Genomic DNA, 19,306 nt, shown 5'->3' on the forward strand with positions numbered 1-19,306 from the left:
TGCACTCCTACTGCACCTAGTTCAGACAAAAGGACTGTGGTATTACAAACAAAATAGGAAAAAGATGGGGACAGAATAGAAAAGATCATCTCATGCATCCTATATCTCAATATCCTCCTGAAGATGTGATTATGAAGGATGAACTGGGATGGGAACATGGGCATGAAGAACAGCACACTCACCATTTCCTGAGATGCATACTTTGGATCTTCGGGATCAACAGACCAGTAGCAATAGTCAAAGCTGAAGGCCACAGTTTTTTCTCTTGAGTCCCAACTGCTATCAAGCCTACTGTCAACCTGACAATAGAAGGACAGAGACAGAAACACCAAGTCACTCTGAAGCTGACCAAAACATAAGCATTTTCCAGTTAATGGGCAGTTTCTCTAGGATCTGTATTGTCAAAAAGGAATGGCAAAGAGTTTAACCACTTTATTAAATTTTCTTTGGTGCTTAGAGTGAGGTGGAACCTCACATCCACAATAAACCTGGTGCAGCCCTCACAGCCCCATGGCCACACCACAGCCTCCCCAGGCCAAGCACCAGAACAGACAGCATCACTCTTGTAGGATATCTATCTCTGAGGGCTTTGTCACATGTGTAGGGAATTAGGAAAAAATATTTCAGAAAGTAGTGAGTCTCAGGCTCTGTGAGTATAGCCTTTAAAAAGAGAAGATACAGAAAACAAGCAACATTTTACATCTGCAATACCTCTCATACCCTAGTATTTCCCCCTCTTCTTTCTTTAAAAACAAATACCTATAATCAATACAAAAATAATTATAATTTCAAAAGGCAAGTAGTTAAAATCCTTTAATTCAATTTTTGCCACGATTTCTCTTCAAAACTTAGTGTATTATTTCTCTTGAACCAGCAACCTGAAATAAGTAGGTTGCTTGCAGATACAAAGAAAAAGGAGACAAGACATGCAAAGTCCATTTGTCTCCTAAGATCCCCACAGTAATCTCACAGTTCATTCTTGTGACTTTTTAGCATAAACATACTTGACAACGTGAATTGCTTTGCTCCCATTCTATTAATTTAGTGAAGGACTGTGACAGCTCAAAAATCTAAACCACAGTTCCCATGCATACAGGCTCCAGAGCTCTCAAGGAAGATGATGGCTACATTCAGTTTATTCTTACAGCTCTTCGTCTTTTACCAAAGCCTGAAGTGTAGCTTTATACAAATTGCTCTATTACATGTAAATTAATTGCACTCTGAATGCAAATATGAAAGGAGGAGAGATAGAGGGAAATAAATTATCCAGGTGTTAGTAACAGTAAGACATGCAACAATCCTAAACAATTTACTAAAAGCTTTGAATGATGGCATGCAACAGGTTTGCAGATGCTTTGAGAAAAATATAACATACAGACAACTACCTGTTACATCCCTTCTCACCCCCCATCCCCAAAGCCCACGAACTAACCCCAAACCAAAACAATCTTTTCCCCACCCTTTTGCTGCAATAATTTGAGGGCTGTGCCTTTTTAAACTTCTCCCTTCGTATTTCCATTAGAATGATCCAATAGCCAGGCAAACAGAGAAAAGTATCAGGATAGCAGGATCCTTATACAGGAAAGAGGAGACAATAAAAACCATACCTTTATATTTCTGACTTTTGCCACTTTGTCATCAACTTCTACAATCACTCTTCCTCCTTCTGCTCTCTCTCTGGAAACAGAACACATTTTAAAAATCCATTTAAAATATTAAGAAACAGAAAGGTGCATGTCAAATTTCTAAACTTCAGAAATTTTTGTTTACTTTAGTAAACTGCAAATCAAAGCTATAATACAGATTCAGTGTGAAAACACACTGTCATTTGAGATTAGATGTATATATATCTCCTGATAATCAGCTGGGTCAGCATCAAGAGGTCAGTTAAAAACTAGGTCAGATAAAACAAGAGTTAAAAAATTTAAACCCAGCTGACAACTGCTCATTCAGCTGGCCCTAGATCTTTAACAGATTCCTTTACATGTGTGCAGAAGTATTTAGTCCCCCTCTAAATACAATCTGCCTTCACTGAGGGCTCTAACTTCCAGGTGGCACAAAGCACAACATTCCCCTGCCTTTGGGCTATCTCCTCTTCTGGATTTTTACCCCATGCTTTCTGTACCAAAACAACACTCAAAGCAATGCCTTAGGACACTTAAGGCTTCCATGAAGACAATCACTGTAGCATTTGAGCTTTCCAAGCAAATAGAGGTTTCAAGCCCATTTTTGAGCATAGCTGTTCCCATTTTCCAGACAGAAATAGTGCTTTACCTATTACTCTTAGAGTCTCTTGCTTCACAGTACTGACTTTTGAGGTACCCTCATTGAGACAGACTGAACCTGATATTTCCTGTGGTACATACTTACACGTGACACTTCACATAGAAAACACAAGCACAGCTCCCAGAGATTTTAGTTAAGCTGTGGGTGTTCAGCTGTTCAACACATCAGTTACCCGAGCCCCAGGTCAGATCCCAAGAGAAAGGGAAACACTTTATGTACAGCTGGGTACCAAATGTTGCATTATGTACAGCTGAGTACTGAACAGAGGCTCCCTAAAGAATCAATGAACAAGGAACAGTGCCTAAGGACACAGGCTGTGAGTACCTAAGGCAGAAATGTGCAACTGATGCATTTAACCTGTACATGTGTAACTTTATAGATGTTTTGACAAGCAAATGCTTTCCAATGGAGGTTACCTAGGTGACTTTCATATCCACATACAAATCTCTGCCAGGTGAGCTAATGGACAGAGCTGACAATTACCCTGCATAGCAGATCTGATTTAAGAGGCAACGGGGATATTTTGAAAGAAGTTCACAACACTTTGAAAACAGCAGAAGACAGACAAAACCAAAGGGACCCTTTAGGAGAGCACTTGCTTCAGTTACACATACTCTTTCCTTCACTGCCCAAGGATGATCTTAGCCCTATCCTGCTTCCCTATCTCATGAGCATCCTTAATTTTGAGTCCTTAACCCTCCAGTCTTATCAGCCTACATTTGAGCTCCTATCCTTCTCCTCCTGTGCACACAGGTCATTCCCTTCGGGTCTCTGCTATGTGTTCTCACTGACATCATGTCCATCTTGCCCAGGGCAGTCTTCAACTGCTCTGCAGGTCTCATGCCCCTTCTCCTACTGCATTGCAGCTAGTCATGGGCTGATGTCTCTGCTCCAAAGATACGTAATCCTTCTCTTTTTGTCAGTTCTTCCAGTGTCTAACCCAGCTTTACTTGTACACTCCACAATAAACCAGTGTTTCTTCCTGGACACCTTCTGAAGTTAGCAAACAGATTATTGAGAATAAATCAGAGAGAAGATCTTCTTCTCAGACCCCATTCCTGGGCTTCAACAGTGACTTGGACAACACTGAACTCAACTTATTAAAGCAATACTCAAACAATGAGGTTTGGGTTGTTTTTTTTTTTTTACTTAAGGGGATGATGCAAGGACAATTTGGTCAACACTAGAAAATACAAGCTGAGGCAAAGCAGATACCTTAAAATTTTTACCTGCTATGTTATTACAAGTCTTCACCTAGCACATTAAAGAGTTTTAGTTATTTAGAATTTGGGCAGAAATGGGTAGATTCAGATGGGAGCCACATCAGATTTCAAATTTTAATATCAACTGGGGAATTCAAATAAAAGGTCCCGCAGAGTAGCTTTTATATATTTTAAAACATAATTTCCCCATAACCTATCTCCTGCAGAAGCTGAACTGTTCTGGGTGAAGCTTAAAAATAATTTTATGAAACCTAGTATGAAACAGGCATTCATGAATAGAACATTTGTACTCAAATAGTTGAAATCTGGAAAAGCTTTTAATCGTTTTAAATGCCAGGGTATTCTAATTGCAGAAGTAAGGCAACCTCAACAACAAACAATGTTCTCAACCCAAGCTATAATAATTACCTGAAATTCACTGTCTTCAGTCCACGTGTTACACAAAACCCTATGAGTAAGTGACTTGACACTGTGGGTTCTGATAGACTGATGCTCTCACTGGCTACAGTCATTACTAAAGATTAAAGAAGAAATTCCAAACATAAAATCTTCAAGATACAAAAATTCCCTGGATATAAGAAACTTTATACTCACATTCACATATCTACTTATATTAAAATAAATGCAAACCCAGTAAAATGGAAACAACACAAAACAAAATCACCACCTTTTACCACAGGGTATCAAAGATTCCACGCTATGCAGACATAAAGTTCTATGCAGCAATCAAGTACCTTTGTTCAAGTCTCACAAAATAAGAAATCCATCAACAAACACGAACAGAACTGAAATCTCCCCTTACTCTGATGCACATTCACAGCACCCAGACTTTTATCTTAACTGCAGTCTGTTTCTGAAAGAGGCAATTTCTTTTTGCTGCTCCAACCTCCCACGTGTTTCTACTTTCTAGCAATCACACCCCCATGAAATTATTCAGACCAGCTGTGATCAGGGAAAAAACCCCACACCAAAATAAATAATCAAGGTGTCACAGGACTTGCAAGCCCTTCCAGAGCACTGAGCACAGCAGTGACACGAGTTGCTGAGCCAAAGCAAGAGAAAGGGCAGGAACACGTGGTGGTGGGAATGGAGACCCCTCCCTTCTGCTGCAGCTTACAGCCTGAGACCATGGAGCATAAACAAAACGACCTGCAGCTGCCACCAGCTCCAAACACTGTGCATTCGAACTCCCTGTAAATACTTGTTTCTGTCATGCTTCATTTAGGTCCAAACCGGAGAACTTTGGGAAAGAAAGCATAGTTTCCTATCTAAAGCCCAGGAGGCAAAACAGATTTACAGCTGCTCTAGATATTTTGACCTGAACTCCAGATTGCAAACTACAAAAGCTCTCTCAGCAAAACCCGTGTTTGTCAGTAGTCTTATACATATGTGCAACAGCTTGCATTTGAATGATAAAGCAACCCATCATCCTTAGAAATTTGTGCTGTGCTCCACAGGTATAAAAACCGAGCTCTTTGTACCAATAAAATCAACTTCAAAGTATGCTTTGTTAGTAACACATTTGACTTCTGCTGCTCAGAAGTCACTGTGGTCATAACATTAAATTCCCCATCCTTTCTTCTTCCCCACTTCTTGAAAAATGTATGCTGTGTTTTGGAAATGCCTCTCCTAAGTTACTTTCCATGAAAACAGGTTACCTGTACAAAGATAAAGCTGTAGAAAGACCACTTAATGGTGCTTGTCCCAGGAAAGACCTGGATCTTCTCAGTCACAGAGAGCTTTAGAGAAATGCAGACCCAGCAAGAGAACAGCAACACAAGTACAGAATGCAGTAGCTGGGCTGTAATGGGGTGCTACAAGGGAGACCTGACAGAAACAAAGCTGCTGCAGCAGTCCAGAAAATATGGGCAGCCCAAAGGAAATCTCATACCATTTGCTGTTGCAAATGCAAATGTTGCTGTTGCTATGACAAATAATTTTTGCAGCCAACATGTAAAGCTAATGCAACCCCACAGGGACAAAGACAGTCTGCAAGAATGAGCCAGTGGGAAAGAATCATGGGAGGATCAAAACCCCAGAGAGGGACACTTCCACAGCTTGCTGGATCTCACTGAGATGAGTTCAGACACAGAGACCAGAAGTGCAAGGAGGTATGCAGAGCTGGAGGAAGCAGTGGGTGGAAAGGGGGAAGTTGTTTATTTTATACATCCTAAAATTTGCCCCACTTCTCCTCCACCCTCTCAAGTAACAGTCAGGCACTTGGAGAACAAAGAGCTGACTTTTTAAAAATTGCCTGTTTGTTTTAGGAACATGTACATGTGATAAAGCAAAAATACTGTAGTCATTAGCAGTAGACATGTCATGCAACAAAACAGTTTCTACAAATACAAAGTACTCACTTAAGTAATCAAACATACCAAAACCAATATATACAACTCAAGTGCAAGAAAATTCTTAAATAATTCTTCAAAGAATTGAATATGTCTGAACATACAAGCTTCGAAATGTACATACAAGCCCTGCAATGTAATCACTGCAAGTACTTATGCTTTCCTGCCAATTCCCACCACCCAAGTTAACTCCAAACCCAATCTCAACCTGTACTGAAGAACAGTCCCTCAAAAGCAGTGTGTCAAGAACATCAATCCCTCCCCTCCTGCAGAGGCTTTTATAGAAAAAAAGTAGCCTTGTGTGGCAGGATGTATGCCAGCAGTCACTCCTGCTGTCTCTTGGACTGTCACTTCCCAGGATGTGACCCATACCTATAACAGCCTTTGAGGCAGACATTTACCACCTGTACCTGGGGACACTTTGTGCCATCTAATGGCATACCTATGCAATCACCATGCCAGCAGCTTACATATAATCCTGAAGCAAATCTAGCCCAAGTATTTTCTTGGTCATGAAGTCTAAAGGTTTTATGGGGAAAACTTCAGTTAGTCAGGTTTATCTTTTCCATTAACAGAATACTGTACAGTGTCTCTGACCCTTGTTTATTGGCAGCCTTGGCTCTCAGCCATTACAGCTTCTGCACTCAACTGACAAGCTAAGGTACGTATCAAACATAACTTTCCCAAACACAGCATCCCTCCACACCACCAGCATAATGTGTGTCTTCATACCTGCTGCTGTAACCTGTGAAAGTTGAGGTGCTAATAGTGTGAACATCCTCCCTTTGGCCAATGCAGGATTTTTAATATGTTAAAAAAAAAAAAAGTATCAATGATCAATTAAATTTATCTAAGATTTGTTTACAGTGTTTCTCATCATTCTCATTGCCCAATACAATTTTGGATATTTCTCTTTAAAGTCAAAATTGTTTCACTGTGTTTTGCAAATGGGAGTGCACACCCAGTCAGAAATCCTCCTACCAAATTCAGAACAGATGTTTATAAATAATTCTAAACTCTCTATTGAAGCCAAGTACACAGAGTTCACCAAGACAGCACGCTGCTATACTAGACATGCTGCTCAAGTAATTTTTTGAAGCTATTCCCAGCTGCATGGAGCTTTCATTGGCTCTCATATTGCTTAACACAATCTGAAAGTAAAAAATCACCAGTCCTAGTGATTACCATTATTCTTGTGTGGTTTCCCCATTCTCCTTTACAAATACTATGTAGCAATAAAACTATGAATATTTGGTGCAGATATAAATATGAGGTATCTTCCTTGATAAAATCAAGTCAGAAATACTCCTGATGATACAGCAGTGCTTTGAATTGTTTTGGAATAACGCTGCTTTCCTTTCACGAAGAGGCATGGAGAGGAGGAGGGAAGAGCAGAGTAAAAAGTCTTTTTCATCTGTCATACCGTCAGCATTTAAAAATCATGAAATAAGGAAGATTTAAAACAAAGCTACAGTCCAGTCAGTGCAGTTTCATCCACGCTTGACTTCACAGCTGTTTTCTGAGCAATGACATAGTATAATCCAGACTTTTACATCAAAGGAATTCTGTACAAATGCCACATTTTCCACGCAAACCAGAATTGGAATACAGAACTCCGTTTTCATTCCACCTGAACAGAACTCCAGTCTGGGATCATAGTTAGATAAAAGGCTGTGACACAATGCTGTGATGTGCTGTCTCACCCTTCTTGCTTTGGTACCTCTTTAATTTTATTATTTTTTATTATTAAAAGCAGCTACTACAGTAGACCCTTAAATTTTACAAACAGAGGGGCAAAACTCTTATTTTCTTTTAAATATATGCAACAGATAGGAATGCGGCATTAAAATTTTAGAAGTGCACTGGTTTCTAAAGTTCACATAAAGCACTGGATTAAAGAAGAGGAAACTCTGGAGATCCTACCCAAAAATCACATAAATTCTCTGTGCACATTGGTGATGTCTCACCATATACTGCACAAAACTTAGCATCCAAGGACTTATTCCTGGGGGAGATGCAATCTCCATACATGAAGTCACCTTACACTACTACACTTCTCTGAGGTAGGGTATGTGGTCTCAGAGAATGAAACCACCCAGCAAAGACCTGGCTTCAGCCACGTTATTTAATGCCATTGTGCCTCCTCTCTCTTTGTTGTATACAAAAGTCTGATCCCTCCTCCAAAATATTCTACACTCATAAAGTATTCTTATGACTTGGGAGGAAATGTATTCTAAGAAAATGCGAAATATTAGGAGAAAATAGAAAGCTTCCAAAAGCTGGTTTTGCTTTTGGTGTTTTAGGACATTGTTGTAACTGCTTTTGCATGGGCAACAAGACAAGACAGCCTCTTACTCTGGGAAGTAAACCATCAGTAGCTAGCACTTTGTGCTCCTGGCTTGAATGAGTACAGGCACATCAGCACAAGTTTCATCTTCCATGGAATGGGCACTGGTGGGCACTCAATACATCATAGAATGTTCTGAGTTGGAAGAGACCCACAAGGATCCTTGAGACCAACTCCTAAGTGAACGGTCCATATGGGGATCAAACCTACAACCCTGGTGTTACCAGCACCATGCTCTAACCAGCTGAACTTTTCTCAGGGTCATGCAGAGTTCTGATCTTTCAAGAAGCTAGAAAGTCTGCCCTTTACCAAACTTAGAACACTTAATTCATGCAACTGCAAGAAAAGTACATCTGGGAAAAGCTGCTGATGCAGTACCCTTATAAAGTCACAGATGTGGCTTATGAAAACCATCTGCTAATGCCAAGTACAGAGGCTAAGAGAAAACAGCAGCCACCTCAATGATAGTTTCCATGAAACTTTAAATAATAGACTAAATTAAAAAAAATTATGAATTTGATGGGGGTGGGGAGGGGAGAAGATGTCAGTATAGCCTTAACAGGATACACAAATACTAAAATACATTTGTTTGGAGAGGGATTTTCTTTAAAAACAGAATAAAATACCAACTTTTCTTTTAAAAATCCTAGCTCTGCTGTGGAAAAGAAGCTTGACATCATGAGCAATGCATAAACAAGGCAGTTCATACATATTTTCAGACAACAAAAGACTCTTGGAGGTCTCATACAGCTCTTTCCCACCATCAGGTACCAATGCAAAACCCCACAGCTTTTGAGACAGAATTCAACTACCTCTTGAAGAAAGCATCATATAACAGAGGGACAGAGGAACAACACTCACTCAACCACTACAGAAGCTAAAAGTAGATAAAAGCCTGTCATTTCTCTCTGTGAGAGGGCAACAGCACCAAAGTCACAAGGAATATACATACAAAAATATACAAGAAGAACAAGAAGCTCCAATCTGCCTTTGCTTTAATCATATTTTGATAAAGCATTTAACATCTGTTATGCATAAGATTCAAGGAATGTTTTCTACAAAAATTACTACAAGTTTCACTCTTGTCAGCGGTAGACCACATTGCTGTATCTAAGTTCTTGTGGTTACACATGAACATGTAGGATGGCTAATAGCACAGTCTATAAAACAGCAATAAGTCTTCCTTGCAAAATAATCCTTTTGTTTACTATAATGTGATTACAAAGAACAAAGGAGATAGAGCACAGCAGAGACTAGTTAGCAAAGTAAAAACAATAGTGACTTACTTTGCATCATTATTAAAATGATCTGAAAGTAATTCTATTTTTCCACATAACTTTCCTTTTGAATAGAAATAGATTTTAAATATTCACATCATGATGCACCCATCAGCTTAACTCCTCGCTCAGCTATTCAGTGAAGCTGTGCTCAGCACACTGCTCAGGTCAGCCTTGCACACAAAGCTATTTTCTAGAAACTCTGAGTGAGCAACTTTCCCTACAATTCCCTCCCAGGCATGGGCTTGCTCACCTGAGTTCTTAGGACTTCAAACTTAACTCTTTCTTCCCATCCTATCCTCAAGCCTCATTAACTGCTGCACTCCAGGAAGGCAATTAGAGGAATATGTCATGCAGAGCAGCAGTAATGAGGAAAACAACTGTTGCAGCTCAGACTGTGATAGTAAACACCTGCACTGCTGGAAGTGTGGTTCAGCTTTGCCACCTGGGACTACCCAGACATTTCTTTGATGCTTTCATTTGCCAGAGTGTGGAGGACAAGGTCAAGAACTCCTGAGGGGACTGGGGAATATGTAGCTGGCCAGGAGGCTTCAAGTTACAGCTCAAAACCAGTGCAAAGCAGAAAAAAGCCAAAATGCAGCTTTTGGAACAATTCATCTGATTAGCAACTCTTTCAGGTGGCATGTCTGTGAGGTTCATAGAGGATGGGAAAGTTCATTTGTGAGTTATTTAAGACACCAGGAGAGACTCTCTCAAATAAGAACTCTCTCCTTTTCCAGGCTACAGAAACAGCTGAAAACTGGGGGTGATATTTTCAACAGCAGAGTGTGTTATGTTTTGCTTGGTCCTGTAGAAGTAACTCCCAAACTTCAGGGTACCATTGCTGAAGAAAAGTACTTTAAAATTTCAATAAGCATCACAAGGCAACTTGGATGCCCTAGTGTCATGTTTTAAACTAATAACACTATAATTTTACAACTGAACTAAATCAACTTGCTGTGAATAATTTTACCCAGGTCTCATTCCACAATTCATGATGGAATGTAATGTCTTCTAGTCACTGGTGTATGCTAAGAAGAGAATCCTATAGAAATGCATGAGACTCTTCATTGTGGTATAGAGCACCATTTTTTTAAACCTCTTCTTTCCTATCTCTGATTTATGTAGCAGCTCTCAAACTACACTGTGATAAAGGACTGAATCCTGGGTACACACAAGGGAACTGAGACCAGCTGGATGGAGAGCAAAAGATGCAGTGGATCAGGGAGGGAAAGGCATCAGGCAGCTGTGCTCCATCCTGGTCCCCACACAATACTGCCCTGGACACGTGGAGCACTCCCTTCCCAAAGGGCCTCCCATGCATAAACAGTCCTCCCTCTCTCTTATATAACACACAGCTGAGATCCTCTATAAGAGCAATCAGCAGGCACAAGTAGGTACTAGAGTCGTGATGGGTTACCACAGTGAAGGGACAAAAAAGTTTGAACCTAGCAGCACGTAAAAACTAGCATTGGTTTCTGCTGGCCTACATTAAAATGTAAAAGGACATGTCCAACACTGGGGGTGTTTCTGTAGCATACAAACACCCAAGACAGCATAAAGACAGCTATCCAGGCACAAGGAGAGCCCTGGACACAGTACTGAAATACTTGAATACGTTCTCAGCAGTCACATTATGTCCAGGTCTGGAGGGTGAGGTTTCCTATCACAGCACCATGCTGCAGACTGCAGTGTTGGCATCCATCACAAAGCAATCAAAAAAGAAAGAGGAACAACATTCCTAGTTCACATAGTTACACGCTAGCATTCAAAGTGTTTCCATCAACAGCTTCTGACTGACAGCCAAAAATAACATTACACTTTCCTTACAAGAGTCTCACATCCAATAGACCAAGAATTAAGATGTCCGGAAATAAACCATAAAGGGATTTCATCAGTTCCCAGCTCCTGTTTAATACCTGGTTATTACCTTTGGCTATAGACAATTTATAGCACCCATTCAGGTTCCTATATTTCATTCTAAGGGGAAAATGTATTTACACAAAACAAGAATCCATGTAACCACAAAGTAACAAATCTTTTTTAGTATGTAGAACAGTAAATGTGTAATAAAGACTTTTAAATGTTACTCCAGGGAACATATTTGAGTGAATTTACACCCAGAACTATTTTTGGTGATAAAAAAATCATTTAGCCTGTTACAGAATGACTGATAGCATTATAAAGAACTCTGGCTACAGGCTCTTTAAACTTTAGGCAATGGAAAAACTTGTGCATTTTGTGTAACCACGCTTGCTTTATAACTATAATGGATTATTTGGACACAGGATTTTTCTGTCAAAGAATACACTGTTATGGATGCCATAAAGATACAGAACAAAAAGACCAGTCTCTGCCTTCTGCTAAATAATAAGGAATTTGAGAACCCCTGCATTAACATTTTTTGACATCTGAATATTCAGTAAATTTTAAGATGCAAAACCAGTGTTCATCTGCCACTGTAAATTAAATGAAAAGCAGCAATGAGGAACTTTGGATGATAGTCTAGAAACAACTAACCCAAGCGTTCTAGCCTTTGCCTGCAGCTTTCCTATTTCTGGGACTCTTAAAAAGCCAGGTTTAGTGTTTTTGGCTGGAACTGAGATTGCACACATTGCAGTACTTCAATCCAGTTGAACTGAAATTTTTACTGCAGGAAGTCTTCCTTTTTAAAACACATAAGAGGTCCTAGAAGCTGTGGCAACATGGGTAGCCACTGGGACAATTGCAGAGTGTGTGTATAGAGAGAGTGAGAGGTTTGTGTGATGACAGTATGGAAACAGTGTAAGAAGCTGGAAGAGAGCAGAGAGTTAAGCCCACTGAGAGTTTTAGTCCTTTTGATGTCTATCAAGGTTACTTGAAGCCTTCATATATTTGGTATTTGCCTCTAAGTCATTACATTTGGACAATTTTGTTCAAAGCTAGAAAGCAAGTTCTCATGTCAGAGCCCTCAGAAACAATATACAACCAGTTCCTCTTCCCATTTATAAAATACAAAAATCCATCTCGAAATGCTTTTGCTGATCTCAGCTGTGGCAGCACAGCAGAAGGAACAACTGGCCTATCACCTCTGGGACCAAACACCACAAGACTGTTCTCTGCCTCCCTCCCCATCCCATGTGCTGCACCTCCATGAGTTGAAAAATGGAATTACTTAACAGTCTCTCCCTGCATTACCCCCTGAGTTTCCACTCTCACCTTCATACAAACACTTCTGTTTTAGCCTCAGATTAATTTCTTCCACGTGCAGCAAGCTGCCCACTTCTCTGATCCTACCCTTCTCTCCAAACAGCTGGCCCAGGCTGACTACATCAAAGGTTTTCCTGTTTATCACACCTTATCTGACAGTTATAGGTGCTGTTTAATGCTATGATGATATATTCATTATTGTGCACTATTTAAAGCAACCCACACGGGAAAAACATTAAGACAGATGTGGTGCAACATTCCTCACCAAGCAGGATCTAGTGAAAGGGAAGATAAATCAAATAATATATCCACCACTAAAGCAGCCCGAAGCAATAAAAGGTTAAGGTTAGCTTACTTCAATGCTGCAACTCTTCTTAAAACATGCCAGTATCTATTAAAATCTGTTCCATTCACAGCTGTACAACAAATCAACTATATTAGCCAAGCATGATTTTAAACAAAGTTATGGACAGAGTATTTTTAACATCAGTGAGCTTTGACTTAAAGGCAAAATATGTTGAAAACATGTAAATTTAGTTTCCATGTTTCCCTTTTCTATTAATAGTAGCAGGCTTGTTTTGGGTGGGATTTTTAGTTTTGTTCAAAACTCTCTGGTATCTTTTTTGGAAAAAAAAAAAAATCCACAGACAAGTAAGAACAAAAGAGTCCAAAATATGCTAGTGTACTGCTGGCTAAATGACTAGGGTACTTTTCTGGCTGGGCATGTCTTCAAGAATCGTTTACTGCATGAAAGAGTTATTTATCACAAAAGTCCATGCAGTCCGAAGACAACATGAGGCACTCACGCCAAAAAGAAAGGCAGAATCAAATCAAAGACCAGCCCTCAGAGCTTATACCACTTTTCAAACCATTCCTGTCTGGAGCGCTATAGCATTTCTCTAACTGGAGGGGTAAACTACCAGCCGCTGACATCTGGGCTGCTTGCTTTTTCTTCTCCTCCCCGAATTTCCGAAGTCTGCAAGGTTTTAAGCATGTATTATATACAAACAACACCAGAGCATTGTGCTACGGCATCTTCTTGTTTGTGGGAGTTGTCTTCAAGCCCTATCATGCAGCTTTTGGGATTTCCATTGGAGCCAAGCAAACCGGGGAGGGAGCGGAGCTGAGCGACAATGGGAATATCCGGCTCTGCCTCCCGCTGGAAAAAACAGCAGCATCACAAGGGGAAGGGAAGATTCCCTGACACTGTGTGACAATTGTCCTATTTTGGGGAGCTCAGGAAGAGGAACCTCAGCCTAACAGCTCCACTGCGTGACTTTTCCAAGAAAACTTCCCAAGCTCTTTAGCGAGGCGGCGAGAGGCTCCACTCCTCCAGCCGCGCCGCTGCTCTGCCAGCGCCCGCGGTGCCTCCCTCGGTCCCGGGAAGCGGCGATCCCGTCCCGGCTGACAGGAGCAGCGGCACCCGATCACCCCCCGCTTCCGCGGCCGCCGGGACCCCCCGACCCCCGCCCCGTCCCCCTCCGCACCTTTTGCTCAGAGGCCGCACCCGCAGGGCCACCTTGACGTTGGCCATGGCTCTGCTCACGCCCCGCAGCTGCGGCCGCCCGCGCCCCGGCCCCGCGTCCCGCATCCCGCCCCTCCGGCACGGGGAGGAGCGGCAGCACAGGAGCCGCCCGGCCCGGCCCGGCCCGCCCCGCAGGGGAGGGCAGGGCACGGGAGAGCTCGGCCCAGGCGGCCCCCGCCGTGGGAATGGAAGGGAAACTTCCCCGGGCGGAGAGGGGGCGGAGAGGGGAAAGTCTGCCCAGAGCAGCCTCGCCAGCATCCTGAGGGCGCTTCTCCGCCTCAGACAGGTCTGCCCGGGAGAGCGGCACCCTCAGAGCAGGAGACGGTGATTTCACATTTCCCCCCAGAGTCTCATTCGCAGCAGCAAACCAGCGCGGGTTTTACCCAGGAGTTCGATGCCGCCAATCCGATTAGACGGGCGCTGCCATTACAGCGCTCACTAGGGACCAGCACTGTGAGCATTCCACAGTAATGTGACAAGAATTTAGGGAAGGCAGGTATCCCTTTCCTACTAGTCCTGAAGGAAAGGTCCCAAGTGTTTTAGATTTCTTTGAAATCCTCCAGTCTTCATGTGCATTGTACTTAGAGTACAAAAAAGAAAATTTTAAAACTTCCAAAGAACTTTAATTGAAATCAATATCTAGTTGTTGCACTGATAAAAGTTTTCTACATAGAGTAATATAAAAATCATAGCAAGTTTTTAAAAAAATTCTTTTAGAATAGTCTCTACTCTGTCAGCTACTGATGTTGCCAGGAAGATGTGAGAGCGAGTAGCATTGGCATAAGAAGATGCTAGGCTCAACAGACAATTCCTTTTTGCTTTTGACAATTCCATATGCCAGTGCTGTTACTCATTTTTCAATGGACTTCTGGTTTTGCATTTCAAAATATGACAAACTGAGCTACATCTGAATATCATATATGAGAGTTTTACAGTACTATATTGTTTTTATATTTAAACAACTTCTGGACTTTTAACTATACTGCTTTTTTTGGTACCTGAAGTATAGCTCTTCTCATGAGACAGTTTGCCTTAAACTCCAGAAATGTCAAATCTAAATAAAAAAGGTACCACATTACAAAAGCTTTTCTGAGTGAAGTATGGGATGGATCCTTTGGACCCAATACTTCATTCACCAAAGAGATGCTAAAATGAATACCTACCAGCTGAGAATCACTGTATACTTCAATAGATTTATCCCTTTAAATCACACTAAAGAATTAATTGCCACATCACTGGCAAATGGCAATTAGCTAAACACTACCAACTCCACAGACAACTTTTCAATAGTAGATACAGTAAAAGATGAAATTATGCTCAACCCTTTGCGATATGGCAAAACCACTTATTTCAGAGTTACAATGAGCAAACTGACTAGAACGTTTTCATTATACTTCTAAAAATATTAAATTACAACAGCTTTAATTTTCCTGACCTAAATCATCAAGTCGCTGTAAGACATTGAGAGCGAAGGGCTGAGCCTATGATAGAGGTTTAGGACATTGATTCACAAACATCACGGAATCAATTAGGCAGGAAAAGACTCAGCTCATCAAATCCAACCTATGATCATCTATTGTCCCAAAGAAGTCCAGAAGTCTAGATTCTGTTTATTCCCATTTCCCAGAGCGTGCAAAGCATTTTCAGTAAAAATTCCAGCTTCTCTGCAATTGTGGAAGACCTTTATTTCCACATCTGAAACAACAGTGACATGGGACTTTGGACTCAAATCCTGCAATGATGTATAGCAAGTGTTGACACAAAGACCCCATTAATGTTTGTGGGACTTGAACATCAGTTTCTATTCTAAATTCTCTCTAGTGACATTCTGCTTAACCTGACTCAAACTTTTTCTATACTCCTGACTCTTCTCAACAGCAGCAGAGAGGAACATCAGCTATAGCTTACTCAGTGTACTGGAGAAGTATTAAACTGGATGTCTTGTCATCCCACCCTGCAGAATGGTTACAAAGATTAAAACAAGATTCTCAGAAAATGTCCAGTATTAAATAGGCCAAATACAAGTAAGTCACAATAGAGTGTGCTCAACAAAGAGCACAAAGATTTCTTCGTAAATCTGCTTTAGGTTTATGTGCAGTAGTCAGATAAACATGTGAGCTTTGTGGTACTGAGCCACCTAGTGGTTACACTGAAAAAGCAAAATGCTCCTATTTCAGCAACAGAAATCAGCAGGTTGGATGTTCACACAACAAATGATAACAGAGGTAGAAAGGAATATATTTGCACCACTTCAGTCTGCTCTGTGTCATGGATACAAAACTGGGCATCCTCCAAAGACAACCAACTATCCTGGTTTATAGATGTTCTCTCTCCAGCGACATTTTACCAACCCATCTTTTCATGAGGGTTACAAACTGCAACAATCAATGCTTTTGATAAACTGTCAATCTTACTCATGGAACAAGAGTTTTATTCTAAGTGGGACACTGAAAATAGGGCAAGCAACAGAAAAAGAGAATCTGAAGAATATATTTATCACTACCATTGAAGCATGCTTTGCAAATCAGTAGACCTGCCATATATCACCAAGTCCATTTCCTGCTTTCCCACAAAACTACATCATAGTCCTAATAAACTGTAACTTAAAGCTAACTTAATTTCTTGGTTGGAACTCCTATGGAAGCATAAGCTTGGACCTACGACTTTGCTCTGTAATTTTAATTATAGGATTTTATTAAAAAAAATAAAAGCAAGAAACTAGCTTTTGAATCTAGTACTTTTATTAAAGTTTTACAATGACATACAAAATACAGTGTTTTATCAAGATGCTTACAAAAATGAATAAAGATACTATAACAAGTGCATAAGAAATAGCAAAACAATTTTCCATTGAAGATACAGGCTCCAAGGGACTCCTATCCAACTATTTCAAAAAGGAACTCCTTAACAGGCTTCTCAGTAGCCTGTCTTCCTGTGAGCTACTGCTCATTGTCCTTTGTTTTTTTTTAGTAAATAGTTGGAAAACTGTTACTTAATAACAGAAATACAACTACCTAAAACGTCTCTGTTGGATTAAAACACGACTGTGTTGCAGTTTTCACAGAAGACCATAAGAAGGTGATTCTTTGAATAGTCATCCTGTTTGAGGAAAATTATTTAGTAGGTTAAAGATAAGCCAAAGTCCAAGTCAGCAGTATTGCGTGCATTGTTAGAATACACTTCCTTTTGCAGTTCTTCCCATTTCAGTATTTTCTCTGTCAGCTCCTCTAACTCCATCATTACCATCTCTGTTTTTGTCAAAGTGACATCCTGAAACAGAAAAGGGTTGGATTTAATTTCTATACATCCTGTCAATCTACCAGGACATAAGAGTAACCTAAACAACCAAACAGCATTGCATTCTTCATGCTGGAGAAGACAGAACTACTCACCATATTGTTCATCATATTTGGTATCTGAGGGATGATTCTTACAGACTGCAAATGGCTTTCAAGCTTCTCAATGAAAGTCACAGCCTCAGCCAACAACTCTACTATACACCTGTAACCAAAAATGAGCTCAAAAGTTGTGCTAAACAACAACAATTTAATATTTACAAGCTTTTTTTTCATTGTCCTGGTTTTCTTAGTCCCCTTCTCCAGCTTTATGAGAGCTCCTAACCATCTAATTAATTTTTCTGCAATTACACTTATTTTATGACTCTTAGCAACATGCAGGACAGGAATCAGAGAAGTGAATAGCCACTTCTTCAGTACCTGGGCTAGATTTCTAGACCATAAGAAGAAGGACTGTACTTTTAAAACATGTACTATGCATGTCTGGGAATCATTCACTCTAAGCAAGCAACAGTGGAAAGAAGACACCCAGTGCTAAAGTAGCAATTCCTGTTTCGGAGAAGTGTAACAAATCCAGCATGTAGCACATTTGTTTAAATTGATACATCACAACTTGCTCTGTAGTATTTAGAAGCTGCTACCAGTTTTTATTTCTATTTTTCTAAGTGGAAAATTAATAAAAGCATGTAGTTTTTATTGTCTACTAGCTCAAATTAATTTGGACTCATGCAAACAAGAACAATTATTTTCTGTGTACCTACTTGTGAAAGGTAGCCTCAATAGGCAGGCTCTCTTGACACCTGTGTTTTATCAACCTCTTTCTGAGAGCCCTCTTCTCTTTCAGTACGCCTTCCAGGTGGTTGTTCATATCTTGCAAATTCTTGCACTTTTCCCCTATAAAATCAAATTGCAAAGTTGAACCTACTGTCCTGCTAAAACAAGATCAAAATTTCATCTGGAGAAAGACAGAAATAAAAACACTGATCTATTGCAGTGGACAGTTTACATTCAAGAGACATTAATCAGAGTGGTCTTTGTTGGAGTGTGTATGATTTAGTATCAGCGTACACTTGAAGTTACAATACCTACTTTTTAGAGAGATATGATAATTGTGTTACATTATATGTTGTTTTAAAGTAAATTCTCTTTCAGATGAAGTCAACTATACCATAGCACTGAAATATCACAATAGCTTTCACTAGCCTAGCACAACAGTAGCAAGCTAGAATGTTTTAAAGCACCCATAAAATCATAGTGGGAAAAGTGCGAAATAATAAAAGAAATTAACACATATGCTCCCAAATGCTAAATTAAAAATGTAAGTAAGTTTAGGGGGATAGAGATGCAGCAGAAATACACAGAGTTTCTGGAAGAAGCAGAGTAGCACATGCAGGCCAACAGTTGCTGATGATCTCAGAACTGATGCTCCACTGACCCTGGGGAGCTGACCATACCTCTCAGAGATTTGGAGAATGAGTTACACACAGAGCTACTACTGCGACAGTAGAGAGGGCAAGTTCAAATAGCATGGAAACATGCTTTAGGTGTTAATAAAACACCTACCACCTCTAACAAGTTATCCAGAGATGACTGCTGCAATAACTTCTAGAAGTGTCACATACTCAGATGAAACGTTAATCTCCTGATGAAGTAATTTAAGATCTTGGTTTCTGTACAGTACAATTGCACTTACCTAAGTAAAAATGGTGAGTAATATCTGCTGTCTCATTCTCTAACTGCATCATTTCAGTTTTCAGTTTTATCTACAACAGTAATAACATCAAAGCAAAATGCATTTTTAGCATACTTCTC

At 40.3% G+C, this 19,306-nt stretch overlaps 1 protein-coding gene across 1 annotated transcript in view; it reads right to left on the reverse strand.

Moving 5' to 3' along the window:
• The window catches only part of STARD9 (StAR related lipid transfer domain containing 9), a 92,013-nt gene extending 77,748 nt beyond the window's left edge, over positions 1-14,265 (reverse strand). The window contains exons 1-3 of the mRNA XM_085062289.1: positions 14,161-14,265; positions 1,608-1,677; positions 183-299 (exon numbers count right to left, since the gene is read on the reverse strand). Of these exons, the coding sequence (XP_084918415.1) occupies positions 183-299; positions 1,608-1,677; positions 14,161-14,264 (291 nt within the window). The 5' untranslated portion in view covers position 14,265. The remainder of the gene's footprint in view (positions 1-182; positions 300-1,607; positions 1,678-14,160) is intronic.
• Between the last annotated feature and the right edge of the window lie 5,041 nt (positions 14,266-19,306).

The sequence above is a fragment of the Lichenostomus cassidix genome, chromosome 5 (assembly GCF_008360975.1).
Source record: "Lichenostomus cassidix isolate B80296 chromosome 5, HeHo_3.0, whole genome shotgun sequence".
Classification (NCBI taxonomy): domain Eukaryota; kingdom Metazoa; phylum Chordata; class Aves; order Passeriformes; family Meliphagidae; genus Lichenostomus; species Lichenostomus cassidix.